The sequence below is a fragment of the Salarias fasciatus genome, chromosome 9 (genome assembly GCF_902148845.1).
Source record: "Salarias fasciatus chromosome 9, fSalaFa1.1, whole genome shotgun sequence".
In the NCBI taxonomy this organism is placed as follows: Eukaryota; Metazoa; Chordata; class Actinopteri; order Blenniiformes; family Blenniidae; genus Salarias; species Salarias fasciatus.
This window is the reverse complement of record NC_043753.1, coordinates 23,223,820-23,251,212: the sequence shown is the minus strand read 5'-3', so window position 1 is coordinate 23,251,212 and position 27,393 is coordinate 23,223,820. Positions and strand designations below refer to the sequence as shown.

General features: G+C 49.2%; 1 protein-coding gene across 3 annotated transcripts; it reads left to right on the top strand.

The window, feature by feature from the left end:
• Nucleotides 1–566: 566 nt before the first annotated feature.
• Nucleotides 567–27,393, top strand: LOC115394207 (rho GTPase-activating protein 29-like). Of its 3 annotated transcripts, none has more exons than XM_030099425.1 (23): nucleotides 567–811; nucleotides 1,893–2,271; nucleotides 14,597–14,740; nucleotides 17,497–17,593; nucleotides 18,092–18,164; nucleotides 18,565–18,625; nucleotides 19,023–19,169; nucleotides 19,661–19,725; nucleotides 19,978–20,088; nucleotides 20,207–20,287; nucleotides 20,678–20,860; nucleotides 20,947–21,084; nucleotides 21,190–21,380; nucleotides 22,281–22,450; nucleotides 22,628–22,756; nucleotides 23,555–23,653; nucleotides 23,783–23,946; nucleotides 24,685–24,873; nucleotides 25,033–25,170; nucleotides 25,359–25,594; nucleotides 25,679–25,976; nucleotides 26,067–26,172; nucleotides 26,267–27,393. In XM_030099425.1, the coding sequence occupies exons 2-23, from the start codon at nucleotides 1,992–1,994 to the stop codon at nucleotides 27,160–27,162; spliced, it is 3,996 nt and encodes a 1,331-aa protein (XP_029955285.1). In that variant the 5' UTR covers nucleotides 567–811; nucleotides 1,893–1,991; the 3' UTR covers nucleotides 27,163–27,393. The 3 variants fall into 3 exon arrangements, with proteins under 3 accessions (XP_029955285.1, XP_029955283.1, XP_029955286.1); XM_030099423.1 differs by having other exon boundaries at nucleotides 26,064–26,172; XM_030099426.1 differs by lacking the exons at nucleotides 567–811; nucleotides 1,893–2,271; nucleotides 14,597–14,740 and adding an exon at nucleotides 16,215–16,673 and having other exon boundaries at nucleotides 26,064–26,172.

Sequence of the window (27,393 nt, the reverse complement as noted above, 5' to 3'; positions counted from 1 at the left end):
AGAAGAGAATGGATATTTTTTTAATTTGAAGAACAGAATGGAAATAATTCCATTAGTAAATGATCTATTCTATTCTTGATTACAAATCCTGATCTAATATGACTTGAAAAATTAACATTAGCTAACTAACTAACTAACTAACTAACTAACTAACTAACTAACTAAATAAATAAATAAATAAATAAATAAATAAATAAATAAATACATTTGAATTGGGGTAAGTTTTCATGATTTTGTTTAATTTCAATAATAAGTCAACAAACTTATTTCAAAGTAAAAGTGTATTGCCGCTTTTAAGGATGCACAGTTGCGGTTTACTGGACAGGAATTACAATAAAAAAACTAGTGAATTTTCTGTGCCTGTTTGAATAAACATTCTAACAGGGTTTATGGTAGCTTCATTATGCGAAGTTTGACATAATCTGAACAGGTTTAATGACGATGCTTTTATTTTGAAAGCGGTAACAGGAAGCTGCATGCTTCATTGTGGCAGACGCGCCGCAGACAGACGGACACCTGTTGCTGAGGGAGGTCCCAACACGAAACTCCCCGGCAAGCACACACACACACACACACACGCACACACCAAACCCAGGCTGCGCACTCCATCATCACATGGAGAGGAGAGGCGGTCGGTCGGAGCGGCTCAGCGGGCTGGAGAGCTTCAGGACTCCGCTGTGAGAAAGCCCGGGACTCCGCTGTCTCTGGATCTTACTTCACTCTTCTTTAGTTTTTTGGGGTTTTTTGCTTCATTCTTCTGTTTTCCGCTTCTGGACGTTTTGGGCTGCGATGTTTGACGACCCGGCGCCAGGTGAGTCACGTTGTAAGTTTTGAAACTTGCTCCACGGACAAGACGCCGCAGGTAAAAATGTCTTAAAATACGTGAGAGACGTGCGCGTGAAGCCGCGCTTCACACTTGGAACTTCACGCGCGTTGTTAACAAGAAATCTGACGATTTAGCTCTGAAAAGACGTCTTTTCGCGAGGAAATCGTTGAAGCGTCATGTTTTAAGACGACTTACGTTGTGTTTGGTTCTAACCTCCAGTTATTCCGCCGAATGTTCACCTCAAAGGAGAGAAGTGCTGCGGAAAAGTAAAAAAAAAAAACTAAGACATAAACTGCTGCACTGATTTCTCCGCAGTTTAGTGGCTTATTTGACTTAAATTAAAATCCCCATTAAGTAAAGTTTGCTTTATTTAGCTTTAAGGAGTGAGAAATAGGACGCTGAGATATTTTATACTAATAATAGTGTTACTAATACTAATAGTGTTGTTTTTACTTATCGAGCTTATATCCTCAATAATTTCTTCCTCTATCCGATCAATCACGCATATTTTAAATGTACTCATGCATAAATGTGTCCACCAAATAGAATAGTACACAGACAACTCTTATTATCAATGTATTAAAGAGTAACTAGATTTTGTCAAAGGTTTGTGCCGTGTGCTTCATGCCAGTGTTTTTCAGTCAGTAAATATTTGCTTTGCTGTGTCAGATCACGTTTTGAGTTATAAATGGTGTCATTAATCCACTGTTGTATAATAATAAACATTTCCCAGCAGTATAATAACTGCAGGAGAGAATTAGTTCACTTGATAAGGAAAGGAATGGGTATTTGTGAAACAGTTAAGGCACACAGCAGATTTATTCATAAAATGATCGCTGAGGTTACTGCTTGTTTCAAGGGAGAGGTGGGCCGACCAAGGTGTGAACTGTTGAAAGTGTTGAAAAACTGTGTAAAAAGTACTCATAAAGTATCAGAAACAAGAAGAAGTCGTCCAGTCTGACTTGTTGTCTGATGTTGTGTCACACTTTTGACCCAGTCAGTCCTGTCATGTTATTACAGTGGGTGATCGTCTGGATTAAGAGTTTTCTCTCTCTCTCCTTGGCAGTGCCCTCAGTTCAAGTCGTGGAGCAGCATTTGGTCTGAAAACGAAGCTGAAAGCCGCGATACCGACCCCCGGGCCCGAGGGCCACCGGACGGTGAAACCATGCTTGCCGCCATGCTGCGCCAGAGTACTGGCGGAGGATCGGGAAGCGGTGGAGGTGGCAGCAGCAGCAGTGGTGGTGGAGGACCCAAACTCTCTCTGGGTATTTCCAGACTGTCCAACCCAAGCTTGGGCCCCGCCAAGATCTCCAAGAGCAGCTCGTTGAGCCCAGACAGCCCAGACGCCACGGCGTCGGACCCAAACTACATCATGCAGCTGGTCAGCGACGTGCGCAAGTTTGCCGATGTGCTTCTGCAGCTCAAAGAAGTGTTCAACTCCAAAGGTACGTCAGCGGAGAGCGGAATTATTCACACTTTCTCCTGCAGTTTCCCGTCATGTCTTCTGTTCACCTTGGAGTATTTAACATGATGCTAAATGATTGCGTATGGTGGATTTCACAATGATTTTGTGACCAAACTTTACTTAATTTCACAATCCCATAAGGGATGCACTCATGAGATTATTCTGGAGGCTTTTTGGACCAGTTACAGCCTCACCACAGCCTTATTAGACATGTCAGAGCTGGGATTAGCTTCATGAAGACAGCAATTGCTCTTCTTTCTACATCCTGTGATCGGTTGGATTAGACGTCACATCTTTGATCTGTCATTCAATCCAAACCTGAATAGTCTGTGAAGATTTTCAGTCACATAGTGCACCAGATTTTTGTCCTATAGGCTACAGAAACCCGGTGGACCTCATGAAGTCCTGTTGCATTCAGCACAGCCGGGTTGATTGGTTAGTAAGCTGCAGAGAGAGAGGTTCGGCTCATGGCGTTCACACTTCCACTGATCAACTGCAATCGGAGCACCGTTTGTTCGGACTGGATCTAGAGAAGTGAGCTTGGAGCGTGTGAACACACCCTCTGAGGATTAAAGCTGCCATCCGTCACTGACAGCTTTAAAATGTGCGACATATCGATATGTGCGTTGCAGCAACGTTTTTCTAAAATTTGATATTGAAAAATACAATATTGTTTACACTGATGTAACTTTTTGTGTAAAATTGTAGTTTTGAGAGTCGCTCTGAGGAAGATGCAGTTTTGAGGTCATTTGGAGAAAAAAATATCGATATGAATACCGGGTTAATGATTAGGCGAACATCTGCAGCTCGCCTCACCAAACGTTCACCCACCCTCAGCCCGAGCTGCTCCCTGCTGCTAGTTTTTTCACCTGCTTGCCTTTTAAAGACGTGTTTCCACAACAGCTCCCTGTCGCCCGTGTGTGCTTCTCACACACTGACGCCTCCACGTGTAAACCAGACACCTTATACCGCCGCTCCTGAGCGTACCAGCGTGTTCCTGCTCCTCTTTGTTTTTCCTCTGTTTGGCTCTAAACAAGGCCTGTCCTTCGGTTAGAGGAAAAAAAAGGAAAAAAAAAAATCTCAGCTTGTGGCAGTGTGTGGAAAGGACACAAACATGCTGAATAGTGTGCGCAGAGCGGAGGGGATTTATAACGGAATGTAGCTGCCAGTCTGCTCTTGTGTACACACTGTTGCTTTCACCCGCAATGTACACAGTCCCGGGCCCGTGTACCTGTTTTGTCACGCTGTGGCCTTGGCTCTGCGGTCGCTCAACCCGCCTTATCTCGCTCTGGTTCTCCGGTTCTTATCTGACTGGTAAAGTACAAAATAATGTGCATTTATTAATCACATAGTCACCATCAAGGAAAAGAAGTGTTTTTAAATTTGAAATACAAAGGCAGTAAAACGCAGTGCAGCCCAGGTCGGTTGTTGCCGCCGTTTCCGTGCACGTGTCTGCACGTGGGTGGTTATGACGGTTCTGCTCTGGTATGCTTTGACAATTGCTTCTGGATCAGAATCAAACTTGTTAATTCCCCAGACCGGGTAGGAGAACGCACAGACGTGAAACCAGGTCAAGGTACATGTGACGACGGACGCCGCCTCCCGTTTTCTCACGGCAGCTCCGCCAAAAACATCCCGGCCTCAGAAACGACAACAACTTGGTTGTTTTTTTTTTTTAATTTCTTCCTTCTATCTGGAGACGTGTGTAAAGGTTCTTTGCTTGGCTGGATGTTGTGCGTTGGCCTACTTCCTCCACTGACCAAATAGAAAAGCAGCGCGTGCTTTGCTGCAATAAGATACTGGTTTATAATCTTATAATTGCAATCGGTTTAAGTATTGCAAACAGCGGCCCATAAAGCTGATGCAGTGACCTATCTGCACATAGTTTACAGGCCTCGTAAGCAAAGGCTCTGTTATGCAAATTGAGCCGTGGAGAAGGCAACACGTGAGCGCAGGACGCAGTTTTCCCTTCAGGACGCTCATTATTGTGGATAAGTACAGGAAGAGGGTGATTAGTGGAGAAAAGAGAGGAAAGTTTGCAGTTGTCCTGCTCGTATTTTTGTGGGGTTTTTTTTATTTTCACTTGTTGTGTGAATCTTGAGGCCGGCGGCTCCGGAGTTCACGCCAGCAGATTGCTGGGAGTCGCCAGCTTGTGCTGTGATCGGATGTGATTTAAATCCCCCCTCTAATTTATGGCCATATTGTCTGGGCGGCCCTCGCACAATAGTTCAAACCTCTCATTACCCAGACCACTCTCTGAAACCGAAGGGAGCCCTCTTCTTCTTCTTCTTCTTCTTCTTTTTTAGAGGCAATAGTCACGGGCCATAGTCGACTCAGAGCCTGCAGCCTTCGCAACACTGCCTGCATTCACAGTCAATGATGTGCGTCTGACACCTATTGTCCTGGGGGGGGGGGGGGGGGGGGGGGGGGGGGGGCATCTCCAGACGACCGTGCTTTTCTTAACCGGGCAGCTTTTGCAGACGATCCTTTCCCAAGTCCAGAATAGCCGGCGGATCCCCCGGGGTTCTCTCCTCGGCCGCTGTTTTATTTTTCCAGCACCGGACATCAGCCATAAATGGTGGTTATTACATACTGGCCTCCAGTCCGTGACGCATGAATGACGCCCCACGCTCAAGGAGGTGTGGTGCCTTGCCTCGCTGTCAGGTCAATGTGAAGTCCATTCCATCTTCGCGGTGTGGCGGATATTTCCTTTTCTCCCGAGGTCACGACCTCTGTGCAGTGGCTTCTTATTGAAGAACAGGTCGGTAATTGGAAGGGATTACTGTTTTTTAAAGGTCGGTCTTAGCAGGAGTCCCGGGGGACGTTTGGGGACCGCATGAGCCGAGGATGTGGTCTCTGGCCCGTCTTCAGGAGGATTAGTGGAGAGAAGGTTCAGCCCGAGCTGGTGTGTTTTGGGTCGACTGCGGCCTGCAGGCTGTTGTGTGTTTCATCATCTATTTTTGGAGCCTGGGTGTTGTGCTGTGTTGTTGCGGCTCTGTGTTAATGACACAGGTGTGTCTCCTCCTGTGTTCTTCTGTTTTGACGCCGCCCGGCAGGACGATGGCCGCCGCCGCCGCCGTGCGTCAGCTCCTGGAGGGTAGAAACTGCCGCAGTCAGCGCTTCGCGCTCGTGCAGGTGGAGCCGTGCGAGTCGCTACAGGAAAGCTCTGTAAATTACACGGCTATTGAATTCCTCCCGTCAGCTTCTCGGTTCGCTCCTGCCTCTTCAGCATCCTCGGCGCCGTGTGCACGTACCGCTTGTGCTCCTCGTTTGGATGGTAATTGGTTAGCTTCTGTTTCTGTCTTGTCTGTTCGCTGCACGGTGTCTCCTGAAGAGTTTTGCTGTCACGGTGTGCCACCGACACCGCCACACCCCTCCCTCCTCTGTCCTGCCCTGCATTCCTGCACCACAAATCACACGTTTCTTGGATTACCGACGCTTATGAAACTTTTAAAACGTCAGAATTTTTGCTGCTTTTATATTAGAGTGAAATTGAATGAGCACACTCATAAACGTCACATTATATCTGCTAATTTCTCCTCCTTGGGAAGAACATGCAAACTCTGGAAGGACAGGCTCTGCATTCCACACTGCAGTCATCGTTCTTTCAGACATCAGGCTGTTATGAAACAGCAGAAATGCTTTAGAGATGTCCTCTAATCCCTCCAAAGCTTCAAATCCCTAAAAGTTGCATTCATTCCATTAATAAAGACTTAAATAACCGAAAACGTCAGGCTGTCTTTCAGTTATACACTCTAATGTTACAGATAAAACTGGGATCACAAATCAAATGTGCTAAACTCAACTTTCAGCTTTAAAGTTCCTGAGGCAGAGATGTTCAGTGTTCATCAACTTGAAAACACGGACTAAAGTTCCTAATAAAATATGAGAATCAGTTAGTCTCAGCGTACTGAACAATATTTAGATTTAGTTGTATATTATCTCAGTGTGTGTTCCCTGATGTTCCTGCATTCCTTTGGAGTGTCTAACCCTCCGTTTGACCACACTTCCCAGTCTTTTGTCGTCTTAAAGGACGTCCCGTGCCCACCCTCCTTGAGCCGGCTCAAGTTTTTCCTCTGACTCATGTGCTGTGACTCATGAAGTGTCCTCAGCAGATATTTTGGAGAATGTCCTCTTACTGTGAATTCACGGTTTTAATGATTAACCGGTTGCCACTAAAGGATAATGAGGTGTTGTGTAATGCACCTGCGAGCTCGGTGAGTAAGAGCCTCGACGCTTTTAATCATTGTGCCGAAGCGTTTCAATGTCAAGCCGCGTGTTCTCCTTGTTTTCTCGTCTTTTCGGTTAAAATATGTGGATAAGATGTGGGAAAAGAGGAGCTTCCTCTGTTTTTGGAACGCCAGCTGAGTATTTCGCCCCTGATGTAAAAGCCTTGTGGGAAAGTGACTCTGGCCTTGGTCCTCAGAGAAAGTCTCAATGCTATTTTGGTCATTTGTAGTCTAAATCACCCCTTGCGAAACGGCAGCCTAAAATTAGCCCTACTTGGACTGTTCAGTCCCCCGGTCCAGACTGTCCGAACGGCTGCAGCTCCGCTGTGTTTAGACAGGCGATCCCACCGGGTCTGGGATCCGCTGCGAAGCACGGCGAACGCCTTGCCTCCAAAAAGTTCCTTTTATGGTTCTTTTACTGTGCCCATATTTAAAGTCGCCATAAATTATCCCAAACACCAGGCAGCAGGCTTTTGTTGTCTCCTAAATAACCAGTATATTATCTCCGAGTTTAGCCACAAATTGAATTTAACTTGGAAAATGTTGATGCAATCGCCACACTCATCGTGCTAATTAAGCTGCGCGGCAGGATTTATTACATTAGCCTAATTGTGCTCGGCGGTTGCAGTCGGGCAGCGCGGCGATTGTCTTGGCTTTAATTGACGCCTGCAGGTCAGATCGTCGCATCGCCCCCCCACTCCTGGGGATTAAAGCGCAGACTATTGTGACATATGGCTGGTCCATTTATCCCCCCCGTCCCGAGGAAAACAAAACATGCAGCGATCCGCCGCACAGTGTGTGTGTGTGTGTGTGTGCGTGTGTGTTGTGATGGCACGCTGGACACAGGTGGCAAAACCATCGGCACTTAGCACGCTTAACAGCCCAACGGAAGTTGAAGATTTGTAAGTTGTTTTCAAGTTGGGACCCTGGGGTCTCACAGTGTGTGTGTGTGTGTGTGTGTGTGTGTGTGTGTGTGTGTGTGCGTGCGTGCGTGCGCTGCTTCCCCTCCACTGGGAAGATTTATGGTTATGGGCAGTGTTTCTGTGGAGGCAGCTTTGTTCCAGGAGGAGTCGATGTCTGCCACACACTGAGGTAAAGCTTCGGGATTCCCACACCGCAAAGCATTGTGGGTTTTGATGACGAAACCTTCTTGCATACACCGTCAACATATTGTTTTTGTCTGTATTTATTCACTTGGAAAGATTGATGTGAAATTCTTTCCGCCACTCATTCATACAGAGACTGATAGATTGTACCATCACCCATAAGTCAGTGTGGTCCGGAACCCCCATCCTCCTCCACCCCCTCCCCCCAGGATTAAAACTTAAACACACGTTGGCAAATGTCTCGTCTCAGTAAGCTTAAGTATTTACTTGACATCCTCTACTCTTAAACGGCACGCATGACTCGGCATTCTGGGTCGTTTTGGAATATTGCACAGTTTTAGCCATGAATGAAAAGACCTTGTGGATAATAGGTGTTCTTACCGATGACGTTCAGTCTGTTTCCACTCAACAAATGAGAATAAATGATTTAGAAAATTACAGGTTATTGCTAATTAGGAAAGATGACAGGAATTACTCAGCATTTAAAGCAAAGTCGTGCTGCAAAAAGGATTACACATTAAATGCTGTGTCGTCTTATGTAAGGTTTTTTTTTTTTTTCACTGGGAGAGGCATAGTTCTAGTTTTCATGCAACGTTGCTTCGTTTTTGTTAAAATCAAAGGTAGAAATCAGGTCTCTGACACAGAGATGGGATCGATAATGTTGAGAATAAACAGTATCGTTGGTCTTTTTCTGCCTGTGCTGGATGTGCTTGGCCTCGCTCTTTTTCCCGGGGCTGACCTTTGGGCTCGTCCCTGACCGAGTCGGTCAGTCCCGTGATGGGTTACAGCCCATAACTTCTAACAAGAACAGAGAGTTTACCGGCCTCCGTCTTGTTCCGCTGTCCTGGTGGAGTAGTGAGTATAACACACACATGTTCTTCAGTTGATATCAGCTCCACAAGGTGACAGGATGGTTGAGTTTTTGTTTTTTTTGAAGCAGTCCGGTTGGCGTTACCTCTCCCGTCTGGAATACCTTCAGCCTCCTTTAGGGCCGTGCCTGCTCAAGCTTTAAACTGTAGTCATGGCATGAAACAAAACACTGGCTCACAGTGTGTGTGTGTGTGTGTGTGTGTGTGTGTGTGTGTGTGTGTGTGTGTGTGTGTGTGTGTGTGTTTCTTTGACTCTTTTCTACCCTGAAACGTCTAGTAATCGCAGTCCTGTCAGACATCTAGTAGTTATGGTTGAAATTAGCTTGTTTTAAGTGACTGTGTGTCTGTTTTCACTCGATGAAATTCCTCGACAGTTTTAAAAGTAACTGTTGTGAAGAGGTTTTTTTTTTCGTTCACAAAGCCTTTTCTCGTAGGATTAGGATGCGAGTGAAGCTAAAACAGTGTCCTCTTGTTCTCGTTGTGGTATCTGCCCCCCCCCCAGAACTTCCCAGTTCTGCCCCCTGACAGGTGTACTAAAGAGGCCCGTCCATGCGCTTGCTGGATGGGTCTCCCGGTTCCCCGCCGTTTGCCTACATGGCCGGCCGTCTCTTCGGGGTAATGCCCGACCCGTTCGGCTGCCAGCTGGACGCTGCACGGCCGGGGGATTTGGAGTTTCTCTTAAAGAAAGCATAGTTGGAATGCCAGCCTTCAGAGCTTTGCATCAACAGCGGTGATGGGGGGTGTTATCTACAGAGAAAGGTTGGCTGTCTTTCCTCACCGTGACAGACAGCTCCAGGGAGAAATGAAAGAGGGGCTCCGAAAAACAGCCTCCTCACTGCGCGCTGGGCATCTCATCTATATGCATAAAGCAAGACGAGAGAAATATTCATGGTTTGTTTGGTAATTTGTGAACCGGCGCTTCACTTATTCTCGGGTATTTTCACCTTCTTTCTGATTATTCATTGCCTTGTTTTTCTGGCAGAAGGCTTCATCCAGCAGAGCGGGAACAGAACCGCCCCCCACCTGGGTGGAAGGTGCCGTGCGTCCAGCCCCGGGGTCTCGTCTAAACGCCGGCTCTTTGTTCGGGCAGTCAGGGGAAAAATGACTTCAAAGGTGAAGCGACGGGGAATGCCGCAGCGCTGAAGTGTGGGAAGGCCCGGCTCCCCCCGCTTTCTGCCCGCCGCATGTAATCTGCTAATCTGCAGAGTGGACGGCCGGTGGTCTGCCGGCAGAGGTGGAGCAGGGCCACTGACCACAGGAAGTATGTCAGGGAGGAGGGGGGGGGGGGTAGGAGCCGTACGGGCCACCCATCGCACTGACCCTGCAGAGTGGGAAAGGTTAAGTGGACCGTTTTCACTGGACCGCCGCGTAGCTGAGCAAATAGTGCGAATAACTGAACGTTAAAGTGTGTCATCTCACCTGGACGGCTAACAAAGAAACTGTCACTATCGCTCCGCTATTTACTTGAATTCTGTGATCTGACTCCAGATCACCTTGCTCTACTAGCTGCTCATTTTCGGGGATGAGCAGAAGGAATGTCCCGCTGTGACTGGATTCAGCGGGACACTTGGAAAGGTTTTGATTGACATTAGTCATGGCTTCCCCGGCCAGCGTCCCCCTTCGCCCCCTCTGCCATGAGCCGCCCCGTTTGATCGGACCTCTGCAGACCCGGTTGTGACATGTTTAGTGATTTCACACTCGCTCTGCGGCAGTGAGCGCCCTCCGTTCTCTCAGATGTTTTGAAGCATAAATAATACATTGCTCCCATGATTTTCAATGCATGACTGAGCATAGCTAGGGTCGCAGCAAGAGGAATGTTGCCAAGTCATATTGTGTCCGCCCCAGAGTCAAGGCACCCCGACGCCAAGCCCTCAAACTGGGCGAGGCAGCATACGGTACACGTCAAGACGAAACATTTGGCTGTTTTATTCCTGAATTCTGGCCTTGGTGGAGGAAAGAAATACTGCTTTTGAGGAAATAGGGGTCCAGAAAGTATGAAAACAATAGTTTTCCTGAGGTTTCCAAGTGTGTGTTTAGTGAAAATATGAGTATTGACAGGTGTTTTCTACGTCCTCTTCTACAAACTCCTCTTATATTGTGTAGAATTACTCTTCCTAAGCAGATGATTGCCTGATTTCATATTTGTAAGTGATTAAAATGTGGTTGTAGAATCTGCTCCCGAGAGGAGTCGGATTGTTTTGGTATTGAGGTGTCATCTCAGTGGTGAATGATCCGACAATGTTTTCATTATGGATCCCCCGCCACCCCTCTCTCCCGCAACTCCCATCCTCGCTCCCAAACAAGAGGCTGGAATGTTGGGTTTCCATGACGCTAATGAAGTAAAAACCTGGCAATGTGTAGCTGGCAGTCCCCGAGCGGCTCCTGATCCGCGGCCTCCTTCTCATCAGGATCAGACTCTGATCCCCCTGTAGCCTTCATTCACCACAGCTTATTATGCCCAGGAATGTCCCTCACTCCGTCCCTCTCTCATAACCCCCGCCGGCGCGGGGATGTGGGGTGCAGGGGTAAATTTGGGACAAATCCCAAGAGAGAGTACTACCCCAAATAACACACCCACCCCCGACTCCCATACCCACCAGAACTCCTCCTCTATTACTCCTTGCAATTCTCTCGCTGCTAACTATCACACTTGAACAAAGACACGCTGCGCACGCACACACACACACACACACACACACACACAAACACACACACACACACACACACTCACAGGCACGCACAGACTGCAGTCCTTTCCCGTGAAAAGTGAAAAGCTGTCGTTGTGATTTATTGTTCCATAAATGCTTCATGTGGCAGGCCCGTGAGGCGGCCGGTCCCACTGTTTGCCAGTGGCCCCTGGGACAATAGTGAGTTTTTGGCACTCAAACGGGTCCCCACTCCAGACTCTGCACACTTCCCTGGGGAATACACAAAATGATCTTCCCAGCAGCTTGTTTGTTTTTTGCCAGCTTTCGGATGGACCTTGGGCTAATGCTTGCAAATTAAAATATCTCCCGTCACTGCAGCGTTTTCCACAGAGGTTCCCTCTTGAATTTTTTTCCCATCTGAGGAATGACAGCGTGCGCTGCTGAAAATCCGGCGCGCTCAGATGTTTCTGTAGCAGAGCTCCCCGATGGGAACGGGGCTTCTCCTCTTTGTGTCTTTCCAGGAATGGCAATTGAGGGGTTAAATAATCAGCCTCTGTACATTATACTGTGTCCTGCTGGGCTGGTGGACGCAACCATAATGTCTTGCTAATTAGCCCCCATTTAGGGTTTTCCAATGGGCCACACAACTGCCATTGATGACTGAAGCCCATGGAGGGAAGACCCTCTGTCTCGTGGGCATTCATGGTTCAGACTTGTCCTTAATAAACCTCCAGCCTGCCCAGAGACAGACGCCTCCACGACTCGGGATTCAGTTACTCGGCAGATGAATGGAGAATATAGTCGGCGTGAATGATTCGGGCCATTGTTTGGATGTTGTCTTTCGAAGGATAAATGTCCATAAATGGGCCTAAACTGACCAGGACCAATTAAGAGCTTAAGAGTTGAAGCAGCTCATTGTCAACTTTGACCTTTTATTCCGTCATTGTCTTTGGTGTCCTTTTAAGAGGTTATATAAGATTTTGCAAGATCGTTTTTTTTTTTCCCCACGATTGTTGATTGAAAACAAAAAGGACATAGAATATGGTGATTTACTTCTGAATTGAGTTTTTCTTTGGCCCAGTGGTAGTATTGACCAGAATGCAGCTGGATTTCCACCCAGTGTTCCCTCCATGGCCTCCCAGCTCCGGACAAACTGTACATTATGTAGAATGGTTGGATGGTACCAATTCAGTGTATTTCATTGTAGACATCAGAAAATAATTTTATTTAAGTTTTAGCTCTTTGCTATGGACAGAACGATTTTCCGAAGGCCTGATTTGGTCTCATGAGAGCGTCGAGTCTTGGTTTTATTTGTAGTCATTGCCAACAGCGCTCTGCTGGCCTGTCTCCCGCCCCATGCCGAGTTCCTCCGCTGAAACAACAAAGTGGAGCGGCTTATGCCATTAAAACCCACCGTGCCCTCGGCACTGGATGGAGCTGTGCGTGGCGTCTGATGAAGATGGATGAAGATTGTTGCCATGGAGAAAAACAGAACTTTCCAGGACCTGTGGAGAAGGTTTTGGCAAGTTGGGAAAGGAGCAATTCATGATGGAGTGCAGAGCTCTGTGATTTGTGCCTGTCTTTATGTACAAAGAAAGTCATCGTAGTATTTGTACATCACCCCAAATTTGCCTCTTAATGTTTAATTAGTGCCTGTTTTGTGTTTCGTTTAACCTGTTATTGCACCATAGGATTTTATTAATGCTTCGTATTTAAATTTCACTAAACTTTCATGGTACAGTTCATTGAAAAGCAAATTCTCCCGCAGCTTAAAAGGTGGTAAATAATCTATTTACATGATTCCTCACAGAGTTTTCGTTTTTTATCTTTGGACGATCAGGACTGCGGTGTGCCCAGCGTCTTTTCCCTGACCTGTTGACCGCTGTGGCACAGACCGGTCCGCTGGCCACGCAGCCGGGTCAGGCCTCAGCTAGCATTGTCAGAAAGGCCACAAAGACCCAGCGCCACTAGCCCCTCTGGCGGCACTGCGCGTCCAGCTCTGAAAAAAAAGGGCTAACGAATAAAAGAAAAAATAGGAGACAGCTAAAGTCGTTCTGATCCCCTTTTCCATGACGGGTAATCCAGGGGTGATCGTCAGCACAAAATGTGGCTTTGACTGGCTGTATTCATTCTGTGTGTCTGCACGCGTGTGTATGTGTGTGTGTGTGTGTGTGTGTGTGTGTGTGTGTGTGTGTGTGTGCGCGCGCTTGCTTTTAAACCTTCATTTGGTTACAAAAGTTGCAGCGACATCAGACCTGGAAGTGGTCATTAAAATGAAGTCGCATAACGCCACGACCAAGATGATGAACTTTAACAGGTGATGCGGTGAGATTACAGCGCGGTCCGGGAACATGTCCCAGCCAGAGTGTCCGTTATATTTATTCCAGACAGCTGAGGAGAGAGGTAGAGAGGAGACGGTTTCCTGTCTTGCCGCTCCTGTACCAGTAATCCCGCTGTGTCTGAACGTGGCCTCGTTCCCGTCAGCGTTGATAAACACCTCCACCTGGGCGCATGTGAGCATCTACCTGCCTTTTCGCACGCATGACCTCATTCCTCCAGTTTACCGCTGGCACACTTTTGTGTTTATCCCTTTTGTTAATGAGGGTGAGTCAGTGATAGGGAAGTCATATCTGACACACAGAATCAGATACCGCGGATGCCAATTTCTCAACAGCTGCAGCGTGTTTTCTGATGCGCCGAGAAGGAATCAGATCGTCGTGCCGCTGTATTCACATCGCCTTTCTTCTGCCGTCCCGTTCTTTATTATCCAGGGTCGGCCGTCGGGTCGAGCGGCTGTGGATAAATGGTCTCAATGTGACGTTGTTGTGTTTTAAACGGGCACAGCTGGGACGCCTTTCAGCGATGCTGTCGCTGTTAAACTGGCTGCTTTCCTGTGAAGCAGGATTTATTTAACAGCAACTGTCTTTTTATGTGATTTATAACACAAAAGCTTGTTGACGATACGGACGTCTTATCTCACTGATCAAAGGTTAGCAAAGCTACTGGGTGTCGTAAAAGCTGTATTGTGATTGTCATATACTTTGTTTTTGCACGTGCACACAAATCAGTCACATCTTAGTGTATGGCCTCGATGCACAACTCAACCACTTCCTGAACTTCATGTAGCTCCTTGTTTCCTGTCTTTCATGATAGGACGAGCTGATTAATCCAGATGTCCCTGACCTCTGTCTCCACAAGAGTAATGGTTCGACACACCTGCATTAATTAGCTCGTCCTATAATGAAAGACAGGAAACAAGGAACCTCCTGAAGTTCAGGAAGTGGTTGAGTTGTGCTTAGAGCCCATAGAAACCCTGAAAAATACATTATGCCCGATATTCCCTAAATCACGAACAAAAACATCCAAGTCATCTGGTTCAGACGTGTATATCGGTTGTTTCTGTCCCAGCACATGCAGCCCGGTGTGATCAGACTGTCTCCTGTTTCCGTCCAGAGCACCAGGACTGCCTCCACCAGGCCGTCCACGAGCGACTCGGCGAGCTGCTGCGAGTCCTGAAGGCCATCATCAACAAGCACCAGAGCCTCAACTCGGTGGACATCCTCAGCACGGCCGGAACGGTCATCGCCACGGTCAAAGGTGAGACCAGCTGACCGGCTCTCGCTGAGACACACACACACACACACTCATGCACACACATAACTCTCAGGCCTCCTTTAAAACAGGCCAGCTACTCCTCCAGCCTCCCCATGGTCTGTTCTCTGTCTCCTCTTATCTAATCCTCCCTTGACAGTCTCCTCTCCTGCACCTTTCGGACCTTTCGCTGTGGCCTGTCTCTTCCACTGTCATCCCGGGGCTCAAAAACAGTTTGTGAAAAGCTTCCCAGGGAAGATTTCCGAGGAGTTTTCTTTGAGCTTCAAAGCGATGCAGCCCTTCAGAAGTCACTCAAGTTGCTTAAAATGCAGCAGCATGGGTTTCAAACCCCATACAGTGAGGAAGAAAGAATAATTTGGGAGTCAGATACGTGATCCTTGAAGATGCGGAGAGAGAGCGTTGTCCTTTGTGCTTTGTGTGCCCGTCCAGAGGGAGCTACGCTGGGAAATCTTATTCAGCCCCTCATTCTTTGAGATTATGATCTGGCATGCAGGTCAATTCTTAACTTGGCCGCCACACAAGAATCCCCCGAGTATACCTCGTCTCAATTTGCATTGCAAAGAGGGGCTCGGAGGGGCTGCATACCTTTTTGAAATACGTTCGGTTCTTAAGGAACGGAGACGCGATGGAGGGAGGAAGGAATATACCTCACCTTCGCTCAAATATTTGGAAGGAGTTCACACACATTTGGGTGTGGGCATGTGTGTGTGTGTGTGTGTGTGTGTGTGTGTGTGTGTGTGTGTGTGTGTGTGTGTGTCTGCCATAAACAATTATTAAGCACTTGGATGTGCCATCTTTCATGCAGTGACTTGATTATTTTGGTGACAGTGAAACTTGTTGGTGCACAGTGGAGATACAGGAAGTATGAACTGATTTCCATCAGCAGACAGTTTTTTTAGAAGGTTATTGAAGATGATGTGTTATTTTAGAATGGTCTCTAGAGGTGTATGAATGCATTTCAGAGAACTGTTTTATAAATAGCAACTGATTAAAGGTCAACAAAGGACACATTTTGCTCTGACAATGGGGCTGACAGTAACTGATTGACTCAGTGTGTCAGTAATCCCGCGCTGTGCTGTAACACGCTCTTTGCCACTAGGTGGCCAGAATCGCTCACTTGTTGACCCTCAGTCAGTTGCAGTGTGTTAACAGATGAGCTCCTTCACCACCTCTCAGTGCCAAACCTGAAATGTGTCAATATTTGCATTACTGACGTTATTTATTGACCTGGAAGTACTTCATCATTAACCTTTTTATATAACTGGATCACACGTCAGCGGCGCTGCACTCTGCCTTCATGCCTAATTTGAAAGTAAATATTCGTCTAAAACCTCATCATATGAAACTTATTATGGGGTCACTTGCTTCATCTTCACATTACCCCCTGGTTGGACACCTTTGCTTGTCCGATCCCCCCTCTGCATCGCAGCGCCGCGCTCCCGGCGAGTGTTTGGAGAGCGTTGAGCCTTTCCAGTGAAACAATACCATTTTTTCCCGATGATGTAACTTCCGCGTTCGGACCGCTGCTTGGGGCCTGAGCGAGTTCTGGCATTGTGTTCCAGCAAGCCTCAGGATGTCCTGTTGGGGGTCGGGGCTGGACGGCGGAGGAGGAGATGGAGCCACACAGGAGTTGTGTGCTTTGAATGGTGCTGGCTGGAGTAGTTTCTTCGAGGCTTCCCGGGCCCGCGAGCCTCACGCCGCCTCTGGTTTTTTTGTGGTAATTTAATGGTAGCAGCTCCTGCATTGGATTTCATTTTCTTTTTCTTTTACCGGGCTGAGCTGGGCCCACCTGGAGACGGGGAACTTTGTTGATGCCACATTCAAGGATGGTAAAAATGGTGTTTCGGATAATGGCTTTCTCAAGGTCATCAGGACCGGTTTGTTTTTTAAACGATGAAGAGGAAAAACTCGTTTTGAGGTATGTAGCTTGGACTTTTGACACTTGCATATTTCTTTGATGGTTTTGTCCTAAAAAGCCGGAGCCGAACTGTGACAGTTGTGTAATTTCCAGGGTTGGGTAGGTGGGTGGGTATCCTGACATTCTGGTCGTATGACACCACTTTCTTATTCAGGATGCACTAAAGAACCTTTTGACTTTTAGATCTAGAGAATATTGGATGAGCCGTTTTCAGTTTCGAACGTCCGCTCTGCAAGTCTTTGAACTCTAGAAACATCCATTGTTCCTAAAGAAAGGAAAGTCGAAGGAAATCACGGAGGCAGCGGACCGACTCCACCGACTCACTGCTGCGCGTTCGATCTCCTTTCTGAGCATCTTTCTGCCCGTTTATTTTCTCCCTGCTCGGTCAGGACAGGAAGTTTATTGTGAAGACTGATTACAGACGTATTTACGCGGCTGTTTTTTCCCCCATTCTGTCCTCAGTCATCACTTTGTTTAGACTTTCAGCAGGAAACTACTGCCCGGGCAGATTACGGCCAAATATACACGCTAGCGCTTTGCTTATCTGCACTGATTCAACACGGAGTTGTTTTTGGATGCCTCTGAGGGGCTTTTCGGTTTGAGAAAGCCGGCACGTTTGAGCTGCCAAGTGAACAGATTCTGAGTTTGAGGAGCGAACTAGTGACTCAGATGCTTCTTCATCATCATCATCATCATCATCATCACTCACAGGATGATGAATCATGGCTCTGATTTCCTAAACACAGGATGCCTTCAGCATGTGGGGGTAGGGGCACGGCCCGCTACCAAAACCTGACTGCAATCCCTCTTCCATATTTGACAGGAGTGAACTTTAAGGAGGTGAACGAAGAGAACAAGCAGAAGCTTTTCGGCGAGATCTACACGGCTATCGACACATTGGCGTTCACTTTTGGCAATGTGTGAGTATGGCGTCACGTCCGTGAGCCTTATCCGCTCCGTTCCCAGTTCACTTTGTGTTTTCTCACCGCAGTAAATCTGACCTTTACATTAATCCTTAATAAAGGTTGTTCAACTCCTTGATTTAAGTTTTAGGAGACATTTCTGCAACATGGCCAGAAATGATGAGAATAGCCGAAGAACTGGTCAAACAGTAGATGAGAAATTGAGTGATTTGTTATTGATTCCTTCTCTGAAATGATATAATTGTATGGAAACAATAATATCTTCGGTATTACTTCAGTACTGATCATTTAGTTGAGTGGATTATCTTCACATCATGTTTGAATGGTTGTGATATATCAAGAAAACAAACTCTCAAAAATATCACAACTTTCTGTTGTGAGTAACGAAGACTACTGGCTTTTTTTTAGGATAGATTAGATTTATTAAGGCAAATAAAGATAGTTTTTGCTTTTCCATGTATTCTCAGTTTTCAACTCACCTGCCTTCCTCCGCAGAGTGTCTGACTTCCTTATGGGAGATGTAGAGAATGGATCCGTGTTGGGGCTCCCCCTGACTAAGAGAACCAGGGTAAGAAATGTGCTATATTTATCGTTATCACCATTAGTTTAATGAAAATGCAGTCCCAGTTATATTTAATTCATTCAGCGTTTAGTTCCTGGCAGGATGTGACCCACTGCCTTTGAACTGTCAGGAGAACTCACAGGGAAGAGTTGAGAGTTCAGAGGTGAAGCCGGTGCTGCAGGCGGACGCCCGTCCCCTGCAGGGCCTGCTCGCATGATGGATGGATGCTGTGTATTGTTGTTTTCCTGCCGCTGGTTTTGTAACTGCACAGAGGAGGAAGTGGAGCTCCTGATAAGCCGCGGTTTAAGCATGTTAGCACAGCGCATTGTGCTGCATCGCCAGGAGTTATTCCCCCTTTGCTATCGTTGCATGTAGATTTAAAAAGAGGCCTGTTTGTTTTTTTCAGTCTTTTGAGAATCTCTCTGTGGAATCTGGAGGATCCGGTCCTGAGAAAGATGATCCACCAGGTAAGACGAACACTCGGTTACTGTGGTCTGAAGCGGCTGTAGAAGTGTTGGGGAGGGAGACACTGATCCTCGTTAATATGAAGAGTTTAGACAGAAATCAGTTTGCGAACTCCGTTGTTCTGATGCTTTGTCTCCGGGGTCATGTGAGGTGTTGTTTAGACCCGGACCCCGGATTAATGCGTGCAGTGAGACCGCTGTCAGCCTGCCTTACCTTCAAACGGTATTATCCCATATCTCCATCGTCCCAGGTCAGCGCGGGCTTTTCTCGCTGACTCACTGGCAGATGTTGCTCGCTAAGCCGAGGCCGGCTGGAGGAGGGTGGGGGTGGGGTGGGGTGAACGCCGGTGGTCGTACTGAAGCCCCCCCGACTGACGAGGGTTTCCTGCGGCTGTCACAGGGCCGTCGCCGCCGGTCCGGCTGGAGGAGGTGGACAGGACGCTGCAGCGGCAGGACGGCGGCGTGGAGTCGGCGCTGCTCTACGCCAAGGCCTGGTCCAAGTACACCAAAGAGCTGCTGGCGTGGGTGGAGAAGCGTCTCAGCACAGGTGAGCCAGGCGGAGGATTAATGGAGGAAGAAACTAATTACTGCCTGTCATTCATGTGTCAACACCCACATCAGGAGCCGCTCTGGCAGCTGGATTCGTATCTCACAGGGAGCTTAGATGTTTTTGTTGACGCGTGGATTTGAAGTCAGAATATAACCGAGGTTTATTCGAAGGGTCAGTTTCCTGAGAGATTGAGCCAAACTGGACTGAAAACAATGAGGGCTTATCCGGGCTCAAGGTTGCGTCTGTGGTGTGAGAGCTGTTGTTTGCCGGACTGGTTAATGAATGGTTTCAGTCTAATGCTGAGAACATTCAGTCCGGCTGTACAGTGCGTTCATTCTCAGCCTTCCCGTTTAACACTTCCTCTTTTGTTTGCTCGCGTCTCTTTATTGATTATGAGCTCGACTGCGGGGCACGGACTCCAGCAACACCTACTGTTCCACTGCTGCTGTTCCACTAATTTGTTCTGTTTTTTTGTTTTTTTTTTACAGATGTTGAATGTGCAAAGAGTTTCGCCAAAATGGCCGAAACAGCCAAGACGCTGGCAAGTCAACAGGTGAGGACGCCGTGCAGCGTGCGAGCGGCGTTGTCATGATTTTCTGCTGAGTCATAGAGCGGCAGAAGCTTCAAAGTGTTGAACTCGCCTTTAACTGGGAGGTGCCGGAGAGCAACTTAAAAAATGTGGAGATCTGGGTTCTGCCCCGTCCCTCCCTGGGGCCAAACGGGGGCGCAGCGCGGGGATTTCAACCCTCCCACGCTTTGAAAACTCCTGTGGTAGACTCAAAGACTTTCTCCCTCCTCATTCAAGGAATTCATGCCTTTCCGGGAGATCTACATGACGGCTTTCAAAAATGACATTGAATACAGCCAGCTGGTCCTCCACACCGCCGCCGTGCTGCAGAGCAACAAATTCATGCAGGTACTTCATCAAAGCAGCTCAAACGGGACTTTGTCTGGGGATTTATAATGGAAACAACGGCTCTTTCTGACTGTGTGTGCCTGCTGCATGATTTTTTTTTTTTGTGTGTGTGTTCCAGCCTCTCCTGGCGAGAAAGAACGAGCTGGACAAACTACGAAAAGAGGTCAAGGAGCAATGGCAGAGGGAGCTGAAGAAAATGGTGAGTCGACAGTGGTGACGGTCGCACTCTGAAGAGGGCCACACAGAAACGCAGCTCCAAAGAAAGGCCGGCTGAAAAGATTCACTGACCTGGGGCCTCGCTCCAAGAATGTTTTTCAAGTGCCTCAGTCCAATGTATACCGGCAAAACAAATGCTTTGTTTGGTCGTGGAGTCGTGCGGCTCTCCAGGACGCTCTTACTGCAGAATAAACATCATCTGTTAAACCTTTAGCTGCGACAGCGGTTTGGACATTACTGTAATTCATTTCTTTATGGTAAGAAGCAGCAGATTAAGTGTGAAATATCAGCCATAAAAAGTCAGAGTATTAAGAAATCAAGAGGAAATTTGGCAATTACTGTTTCTGACTAATAACATTGCGTCTGTTTCCAGCACGAGGCAGACAGCGCCCTGAAGAAGGCCCGGCTGCTTCAGACCCAGCGGCAGGAGGAGTACGAGAAGGCCAAGGTGTCCACCAGCCGCCTGGAGGAGGAGCAGGCCGGCGGAGGAGGAGGAGGGCCGGCAGCCGCCAAGCTGGAGAAGAGACGGCGGCTGGAGGAGGAGGCGCTGCAGAAGGCACGACTTTCACTTTCACCCCCCGTCACTCCGGAGCTCGTAGCATAGACTGGAAAAGCTGAAGATGTCAATGCTTGAATCTGCAGGCGGAGGAGGCCAGGGAGCACTGCAAGGCCTGTCAGGTGGACGTCGGCGTGAAGAGGGTGGATCTGGTCAACACCAAGAGCGAGATCATCACCCAGATTCGGGAAATGGTCTCCCAGTGCGACCTCACCCTCAAAGCTGTGAGTCCAATCGAATATGAGATCAGATCCCTCATTTTCAGCAACGAGGAGGAGAGTGTCCGGCCCTGGGACGGACGCAGAGCGTAATGTTGGCTGTCCTTTCAGGTGACGGTCAACTGGTTTCAGCTGCAGCAGGCCCAGGTCGTGTCGCTGCCCGTCAACAACCAGAGCCTGTGTGAGAACGCCAAGCAGTACGAGCCGGGCCAGCGCTACATCGACTTCGTCAGGAACCTGCCCGCCGACGCGCCGCGCCTGGAGTCGCACTCCTTCGACTCGGCCGTCACGCCGAATGCAGGGTGAGGCGTTTGATGTTGCATCTGATGTAACGGGCGGGGGGGAAGCTTTAATCATCTCTGGGACGACGTGCTTGTTTTGGAAAAGTTAGAAAACAGCGGGGTTGGCGGGCGCTTCCTGCGGAAGGCGCTGCGGTCACGGGAGAGAGCAGCTGAGGCGGCGGGCTCGCCGTCAGCTCTCTGAAGGAAAAAAAAAACTCTCTTTGAACGTGTTCAGCTGGTTTTAACTAAATGCACGCTGTGCCCGGCGCAGGAGCGGAAACACCGCCGCCATTCTCCAGTTTTCATCCTCAAACTCTTATTAAGGCCGGAGTTAAAAATAGTTTCCGTTTCGAGAGGGTTTTGTTGACACAGGTTTGCGGTCACACGCACGCATACCAGACAAATGGAAGTAAGAGGGTGCTTTGTTCTCACGTAGTTTTCTCCCCCTGCCGCCCGCCCCCCTCGCTCTGATCCCGCTGATCAAAAGAGATCGGCTTGGGAGAGAGGAAATGAGGCTCGGGCCGACACGCCCATGCTCACGTGTGCCCACGGCTCCGCGCCCCAAAAGGTTAAATATAGAGCGCTGACCCACTTATTGTATATTGTGAGATACCGTGGTCTATTCTGGTGAACAATGGCTGACCCCTGCAGATCTGCTGCTGCTTTCCCCACTTAGTCATTGTTTGACTCCATCCCAGGCTGCACTGGTGCAGCAGCTTAATTTATGCCTTATTCAGGGATTTCATCAGTGATGACTGTTTGGGAATATAATTGGTATTTTGATGCTGCAGCTGAGGAAGAATTACAGCCAAAGCGGTCTGATGCTTTTGTTTTCTTCTCCCAGTGATATGCAGGAATTCTGTCAGTTCCGTTGTCAACAAATCTCATTTTGTGCTGTCTCTCTGTCGCTTTCCACCCCAGGATGCCTTTCAACAAGCGCTCCCTCACCGGCAGCCACTCCTCCCACAGTAACTTGTCCCAGGCGTCCGTCACCTCGGAGCTGCTGGGCGGGGACGAGGTGGACGCCCCGCTCGGCGCCCAGCACGCCAAGATCGCAGAGCGACGCTCCAACGGCAGCTCCGACATCCAAGGTAAGCCGGGCTGCAGCTCGCACAGCAGACGCTTCCTCTGCACGCAGGTTAATAAGAGAGGAGGAGACTGCCGGGTCATGCACAGGGAGAACATGCACGTCTCCAGTTGGTCTCTTAACTCCTCCTCCGTGCAGCCTGGCGTCCTCTCATCCATTGCTGTGCTCCTCCGCCCTGCAGCTCTGCGGAACCAGGCCCTGTTTCGTCCCTGGGCCTCGGCTACTCAGGGCGGCGGCATGTGCAGCGACTCGGAGAGCGCCGGAGGGAGCAGCGAGTCCCGGTCCATGGACTCTCCCACCGCAAGCCCCGGTACGACTGAGAACTCCTTTCCCTCTGAATCTCTGGCTCTGTCTCTGAGCGCCACCTTCAATGACTAGTTAGGAGTCGTGCTGCTGTTCAGCAGCTCATAACTGCTTCTCAGTTACTCGTTTGTTCTGTTTTAAATAAAAACTTTTAGACTTTTCCTCAGCAGCGACGCCCTCTTCCAGCAGAACATGTCTCCCTGTGAACTTGGTGTTCACCCAGACTTCTTGGCCTGTTATCGTTGAATCACGAGCCTTAGCAACGGCTGACAGCGGTGCCTCTTTGTTGAACATTGTGCGACTGTGTTTCTCCACAATGTACACAAACACATAAAATCGTGGCTTCGGCCGAAGTTGCGCTTCTGTCTGCATTTTCCCCGTTGCTGTGAAACGATGCGTTTGTGTCGCAGTGAAACAATACAGCACCTCGGCTGAGTCAGGATTTCTGTTGTGCTTCGTCATTCTGACGGGTCGTTGTGTTTGTCTGTGACATATTCCAAGTAAAACCTCCAGGCATTGAGTCGTCTCTGCCTGTTTCCCCTGCTGCCATTTTCAATTACAAACCCTACAAAAAAGAAGAATTCATACCCTGAAGCAACGTCTCTAATCTTCTGTAATCCCGAATGATTTACTGGAAAACTACAGTAAATACTCTACAAACATTGCGTCTTGCTAGTCCAGTTCCAGGTGGGATCAGTGCGATCAGAGGCCTCCTTGGCAGCTGAGGAGGATAGAAAATGTTCTTATGTCATTTCCAGTGTCTCATGTGTCTGGACTGACGGGTGTGTCCTCCCTCACTCCTCAGGAGACTTCAAAAGGAGATTACCCAGAACCCCCTCCACCGGCACCATGTCGTCTGCGGACGACCTGGACGAGCGAGAGCCTCCCTCGCCTTCTGACAACGGTCAGTCAAACACAACCGGGCTGGTTTTTTTTACTGCGTTTGTTCATGAAAAGTTTGCATCTGAAGTGTTAAATGTTGTTTTCTGCCTCGACGCGGCTGCTGACGGCGTCCCTCCACGCTTCTCTGCAGGTTTGAGCGAGATGATCATCGAGACGGCCAGTTCTCCGGGGCCTTTCAGGAACACCCAGATGTCCAAAGCGGCGCTGACCCACAAGCTGAGGAAGCTCCGAGCGCCTTCCAAGTGCCGTGAATGCGACAGCCTGGTGGTGTTTCACGGCGCTGAGTGTGAAGAGGTAGCCCCGGATTCCTCTCTTTCTCTGCCTGCTTTCCTACATTATTCAGATGTGGAATCCGTGACGCTCGGGTCGGATCGCCGCTGAAAGCCGTCAGGCTGCTACCAGTTTAAGATGAAGACTGCCAAAGTTACACAACAGCGTCTTTATCAGCAAAAATCAAACACAAACAAAAGATGGGGGAGAAAAAACACCTCTTAACCTCTTGAATGAAGGGGAAAGTTTAAACTGGCCACAAGCTCTCCTCAGAGACCCAATTCACCGAACGGCCTCAGCTGGGGAACGGGCAGTGGAAACTAAAGGCCTTTTGTTCGTCTTTCCATCATCCCTGAGCACATCAGCCCCTCCTCCCCTCCGCTGTTGACTTACGATCAAGTTTCTGTCCATATTTATTAGATACACTGAAGAAAACAATGATAACGGAGCTGCTGGGGAGAAGAAAAGGTTGGGAGAGGTTACACAGCGCTGGAAACTGCATTGATGTGATAATGATGTGTGAAGGGGTTGGTAGATGTTCAAGTTTCCTTTCTGGATTTTCATAAAACTGTAAACGGAGCATAGAAGTGGAATCCACAGAAAGGGAGGGTAGATTTCAAGAAATGCAGATTTAATTGCTTTATGTTGACAATGAACGATCCTAGATCTTCATCTGTGGTCGTCTTGTCTGTTTCCATTGCTGCCTTTTGCTTTCATAAATCTAATGTGTGTGTTTGTGTGTGTGTTTGTGTGTGCGTGCAGTGCTCGCTGGCCTGTCATAAGAAGTGCCTGGAAACTCTGGCTATCCAGTGTGGCCATAAAAAGCTCCAGGGGAGGCTTCATCTGTTCGGCATCGAGTTCACTCAGGCGGCCAGGAACAGCCAGGACGGCGTCCCCTTCATCATACGCAAGTGCACGTCCGAGATCGAGAACCGAGCGCTCAACATCAAGGTATTTCCCGGCCAAACAGGAAAATCGTGCGCATTTATTTATCTACAAATACTGTGGTGCATCCTGTTAATATTCTGCATTTCTCCATGGAAACAGAGAAAACTGCTTCTATTTTTTTATTCTCCTGAGCTGAAAGCGTTTTGTCTTTGCGCTCTGAAGGGAATCTACCGCGTCAACGGCGCCAAATCCCGAGTGGAGAAGCTGTGCCAAGCTTTTGAGAACGGCAAAGACCTGGTGGAGCTTTCCGATCTTTATCCCCACGACATTAGCAACGTGCTCAAACTCTACCTGAGACAGGTGAGCCGCTCTAGACTCTGTCCCTCTCTGTGGAATCGACGTTCAGTTTGTCCTTTTTATTTTTGCCGTCTCATTCCCGCGCCTCTTATCTGATTTCTAATTCTGTACCTCTTGTTTATTTGCATATTTCGATTGTCTCCGTTTATAGCTGACTTCCTCCCTTCATTTGTTTATTCAATGCTCTCCAGCTTCCAGAGCCGCTCGTCCTGTTCCGCTACTATAATGACTTTATCGGTTTGGCCAAAGAGAGCCAGAGCATCATAGTGGAGGAGCTGGAGGCGCTGCGGCTCAGCCCCGCCCCCGTGGCTCCGGCTCAGGTCAGCGTGGAGCTCAACCGGGTCCTGTTCAAGATCAAGGACCTGCTGAAACACCTGCCTCCGGCGCACTACAAGACGCTGCAGTTCCTCATAGAGCACCTTCACCGGTAGGAGGGGCATCGATCACCGTTTCTTTAGATTAGCGGTGGTTTCAACATGCTTTGATCATTGTTTATTGTTCCTCTCTTCAGGGTGACGGAGCGATCGGAGGAGAACAAGATGACCGCCAGCAACCTGGGCATCATCTTCGGGCCGACGCTGATCAAGCCGAGGCAGACGGACGCCGAGGTGTCCCTGTCGTCTCTGGTGGATTACCCCTACCAGGCGCTGATCGTGGAGCTCCTGATCAGGCACTACGAGATGGTGTTCGACACGCCGCTCAGCCCCCTCAGCGGCGCCTCCCCCACGGAGGCCGGGTCCCGCCTGAGCCAGCAGGAGAAGGAGCAGCGGCTGAGCCGGCACTCCAAGTCGCTGGGGGACATCAAGGAGGTTAGGAGCGCTAAACGGTCCTGGTAAAGCCTCATTTTCAGCCTGAAGCAGCAGGTTGAGGTCTGACTTTCTGTCTTATCCACACAGCAGAGCTCCAAGTCGTACAAGAGACATTCCTCCATCATCCCTTCTTCGCACCTGCTGGCCGAGGTTCACGAGACGATGCCCGCCCTCGACGGGAGCGACTTTGAACCCGGTCAGTGTGGAGACAGACGAGGGGGGGGGTCTTTCAAATCGGCTCTCATGTTTTGCTAAAATAGCCTTTTTTTTTTCTATCTGTCTGTTCCAAGGAGATGAAGTCGACTCTGGGAATTTCAACGGGGTTCCGTCGAGTGTGTCCGAGATGCCAAAGCCGGTGAGCAGGGTTCAGCTCCGGCGCCCGCGCACCAAGCTGTCCTCCCGCCCGGCCAGCCTGCCGGCGGACAGGCTGAGCGGCCGAGGCCAGGCGGACGAGAACCGGGCGCCCAGCAGCCCCGGCCGGGACGACGGGAAAGGCGGCGGCTGCGACCAGACCATCGAGGAGGCGGACGAAGGCGAAAGCCCCAAGTCGCGAGCGGCCACGCATTACCGGAGTACGTTCATCGACACGCAGACGCTACGCAGGACTTGGGATAAACAGTACAAGCACGACGTTTCCAGAAGCGTCAGGACCGTGGCCAGCTCGCCGGCGGACGGCCCGGCGGGGGAGGCGGACGGCCCGCCGGCCTCCGTGGAGTCCACCCTCTCCCTGGGGACCAGAGGCGGCCTCGGCAGCCTGTACCCCGGCAGGCCCTACACCGTCGCCGTGCGGCCCAGCAGGACTTTAAGGAGGGAGGACAACGTGTCCAAGTACGGCACCGTAGCAGCTGCGTTCAGGGCCCCCCGGACCCTCCAGCCCCCCCCAGGAACCTTCTACAAGCCCCCGTCGGGGAGCAAGGCCAAAGCGCTGCAGAGCTGCGCCTCGGCGAACAGCGCCGAGGACGAGGACGAAGACGAGGAGGAGGACGAGGACGAGGAGGAGGAGGAGGAGCTGGGCATCGAGATCGAGGTGTCCGTGGACGAGCCTCTGGAGGACCTGGAGGCGGAGCCTCAGTCCCCCAGCTCCAGCCCCGAGGAGCTGGGCCAGAACCAGGCCAAACCGGTTTACCAGAGACTCCGGTCCCGGCGGCTGCAGGAGGTCGAGCACAGAGAGGCTCACTTCGTGTAATCAAAAAAAAAAAAAAACATGGCCGCCAGAGCGTGAGGAAACAGTTTTTGAATGTGAGCAGCTTTGTGCCAGTGGGACTTTGAGAAGTGAATGATTCCAGCACTGTGTGTGAAACTGCTGTACCTCCTGTTGTTAATATTATTATTAATGTTCCTTCGATCCTCGTGAGACAAACAGGACGCACTTAAACGCTGCATGTTTTTTACCGTGATTCACGAGTTGCTCATGTAT